Raw genomic sequence first — 3,947 nt, forward strand, 5'->3', positions numbered from 1 at the left:
TTCCACCAAAACCTGTTAAACTCCAATTCAGAATTTCATATCTATACTACTGAAGTAAAACTCACCCTTACCTTAATTCAGAATGAAAAATGCACAACAATTGAATTCTCTTGATTCTTCTCCCTTGTTCTTGGTTTCACGTAAAAACAGTTCTGACTCTCTTTTCCTAACTTCCCATTACTTAACTCCCCTTAATTTTCACTTAACTCCCCATAATTCTAATAACTTCTATTATTTCCCCAAACATCAAAATAATACTTATTTCTCACCTAATCAAATTAATATTAAAACCAACCATATAATAAAATATATCACACCACATAAATCACCAATATTAATTAAAATCACATATAAGACTCTAATTTAATCAAAATAAATAAAACAACGATTAGAGTGTTACAACTTAGCCTTCAAGCTCCTCTTTCGCGAACCACTAAATCTTTTCTCCATTTAACAATATTAGCAAACATATAGTTTTAAACTCTAATCTTTATTTTTATTTTTGATAAAAATCTTCAATATTATTTTAATTTAATCACATATGTCCCTAAAAAAAAATCTGATATAAATTTATATTAGTCGATCAACTTATATAGTTCCCTTTTACTTAAAAAAAAAATAATAATAATATAGTTTGTTCCCTAATTCAAGCCTCGCATTAGTTTAGAAAAAAACAATAATGCTACACACATTACACTTTCTTCTTCCAAACCCTAATTCTCTACCACCGCTTTCCCCAAAATCCATTCGATTAGGTTTCTTTTCCATGGATTCTGATGATATGCACTATTCCAACGATGTTGAATCCCTCCATGACGATGACTACAGTGACGACTATGATGATGATAACAATAACAATGATGCTGCTGATGATTACGTTGATGGTGCTGATGATTCTGACGCTAAGATAACTGAGATAAATTTTTCCATATTGAACGAATCAGATATCCGGGAACAGCAGGAAGATGATATTAGTAGTGTCGCGGCAGTTCTTTCCATACCACCAGTTGCTGCAAGCATCCTACTTCGTCATTATAATTGGAATGTCAGTAATGTTAATGAAGCTTGGTTTGCTGATGAAGACGGAGTCCGAAGAAAAGTTGGTTTGTTGGAGAAGCCGGTTTGTGAGAATCATGATGCTAAAAAGCTTACTTGCGGCATCTGTTTTGAAGCTTATCGTCTTTCTAAGATTCACACTGCTTCTTGCGGTCATCCGTACTGTTTTTCATGCTGGAGAGGATATATTGGCACCTCAATCAACGATGGTCCGGGATGCTTGATGCTGAGATGTCCTGATCCCGCTTGTGGTGCTGCTGTTGATCAAGATACAATTAATCTTTTAGCATCTGCTGAAGATAAGGAGAAGTATGATCGTTATCTTGTTAGATCTTACATTGAAAACAATAAAAAGGTATGTCGTAAAGATTCAACTTAGACATTGATAATGATAGTAACAGATATAAATTTTTATGTAGTGTGCAATCTGTGTATAATCTATATGTTGGCTTTTTTTTTGGTATGCATTCATGATAATTTTTTGGTATGCATTCATGATAATTCTTTGCGTTATCTTTGTTTTGTGTAGACCAAGTGGTGTCCTGCTCCTGGTTGTGAACATGCAGTTAATTTTGATGCTGGTGGTGAAAATTATGACGTATCTTGCCTCTGTTCATATAGCTTTTGCTGGAATTGCACTGAAGATGCTCACCGTCCAGTGGATTGCGACACAGTGTCGAAGTGGATTTTGAAAAACAGTGCAGAATCTGAAAATACGACCTGGATACTTGCTTACACGAAGCCGTGTCCCAAGTGCAAGAGACCAATTGAAAAAAACAATGGATGCATGCATATGACATGTACTCAACCTTGCAGGTTTGAATTTTGCTGGCTATGCCTTGGTTCATGGTCTAACCATCTCAATTGCAATGCTTATGGAACAGCTAAACAAGATGAAACTGTAATTAGAAGAGAAATGGCAAAGAAATTATTGGAGAAGTACGCACATTATTATGAGCGGTGGGCTAGTAACAATTCTTCAAGGCAAAAAGCTCTTGCTGATCTACACCAGATGCAAACTGTTCATATGAAGAAGCTTAGTGTCATACAGTGCCAACCTGAGTCACAGCTTAAGTTCATTACCGAGGCTTGGTTACAGATAGTTGAGTGCAGGCGGGTATTGAAGTGGACATATGCATATGGATACTATTTAGCTGAGCATGAGCATGCTAAAAAGCAGCTCTTTGAGTACTTGCAAGGTGTGGCAGAATCAGGTTTGGAGAGACTTCATCAATGCGCCGAAAAGGAACTCCAAGCATTCCTCAGTGCTGAAGCCCCGTCTGAAGGATTCAACAATTTTCGCAGAAAACTGGCTGGATTGACCAGTGTGACTAAAAACTTCTTTGAGAATTTGGTTAGGGCATTAGAGAATGGTTTATGTGATGTGGATAGTAATGAAGCAGGGAGCAGTAAGGGAAGAAGCGGAAGAGGAAAGGGGACGAATCGAGCTACCGTGTTAACTTATGATAATGAGTGGTATTGTGAGCGATGTACCTATGCAAACGTCGGATCTGCCACTGAATGCGCCATGTGCGATGAGTGGTCTTGTGAGAAATGCACGTATGCAAACGTCGGATCTGTCACTGAATGCGTGATGTGCAATCAACAGCGTCAGTGACGCACTATAAACAAATGTCTTCTGCTCAAAGGCCTGTCAGATGTTAGTTTAGAGTCTATTATGTTTTATTTATATTCTTTTATATCTTTTCGTAATGCTAAACTATATGAAACTCTAATTGTCGTCTTTGTTTTTTGTTTTGTTATTGTCTCTGAAACCTAGATTGTTAACATGGTATCAAAAGCTTTGTTCGATCCACCTTGAACTACGGTTTCACTTCCATTATTGAGTTCCTAAAATTTTTTAGAATACATTGTTTTTTGGATGATTGGTTAAAATTTGCGGTTTTTGTTCTGTTGAAGAAAATTTAATCTGTTGCTTTTGTTCAGTTAGCAATATGTGGTCTATTCTTTTGAATTTGTGCTGCTGAGTTTTGCGTCACTATTGGTGCCATTTTCGGTAGTTGTACGTTTTGGCTTGTGTTGTCCGAGGAGATGTGAGTGTCTTGTGTCTTTTGTTTTTGTGTGGCCACGAAGTACTTGTTCCTGGCATCTAGTTATGTTGATTTTGAGAATGTATTTGTTTTGTGTTTTTGGTGATTGTTATTTTGATGGAAGCTTGTTATATTTGATGGTTTTTTTGTGCCTCCGGTGCTAAAAGAAATTTTGGATCGCAAGATGGATTTCAAGACTTTGCAAGGTGATTTTGTTTGAACTTTGAATGTCTCCATGAATTGGTGAATTTATGAATATGTTGTGTTATTAATTTGATGGATAGTTTCATTTATTGGGTTTGTTCTCTTGGTATTTGGACAACACGATACGGTTCTATTGTATTTGGTGAAAAGCTAATTGATTTGGTGTGGCTTGGGTCAGTTTTTTGTTTGTCTCTCATTGCGTCTCTCCTTTGTTCCATTCGTATTGGTTCGCATTGGTGTTATTCAATTTGTCTTGGTTTGGTTTTGTTTAGATTAATTTGGTTCAGTTTGGTCCGATTTATTTGGATGTTGGGTGAGTTAAGATAGTGCTCACAATTGATTTGATTGTTTAGTTGGTGAGTTAATTGCTCACAATTTAGTTGCTTAGTTAGTCAAGTGATCACAATTTGTTTGTGAAGAGTTCTCATTAAAGGCATATTTGAACATTTTGGTTACTTCTCCCTTTATTGGCTCTTCGGTTTGATTCCGGTTTTGTTTGATATGGTTTCCTCCCTTCAGTTGTTGCTCCTTTGGATGCTCATCTCCTTTGGTTATGCTATTAGTTAGATAGTTTGATTTATTTATGAGTAGTGATATTTGAACAACTCTTTTGGTACAACTTTTGGGACAACCTTG

The 3,947-nt window shown here is 36.3% G+C and overlaps 1 protein-coding gene across 1 annotated transcript; it reads left to right on the top strand.

Annotated features, from left to right (window-relative positions):
- Positions 1–691: 691 nt before the first annotated feature.
- LOC11411243 (probable E3 ubiquitin-protein ligase ARI8) lies at positions 692–2,722 on the top strand. The gene is made up of 2 exons (XM_003600664.3): positions 692–1,411; positions 1,586–2,722. Exons 1-2 carry the CDS (start codon positions 767–769, stop codon positions 2,672–2,674), a joined length of 1,734 nt encoding a protein of 577 aa, XP_003600712.2. The 5' UTR covers positions 692–766; the 3' UTR covers positions 2,675–2,722.
- The last annotated feature ends 1,225 nt before the right edge of the window (positions 2,723–3,947 follow it).

Source organism: Medicago truncatula, chromosome 3 (genome assembly GCF_003473485.1).
Source record: "Medicago truncatula cultivar Jemalong A17 chromosome 3, MtrunA17r5.0-ANR, whole genome shotgun sequence".
Classification (NCBI taxonomy): Eukaryota; Viridiplantae; Streptophyta; class Magnoliopsida; order Fabales; family Fabaceae; genus Medicago; species Medicago truncatula.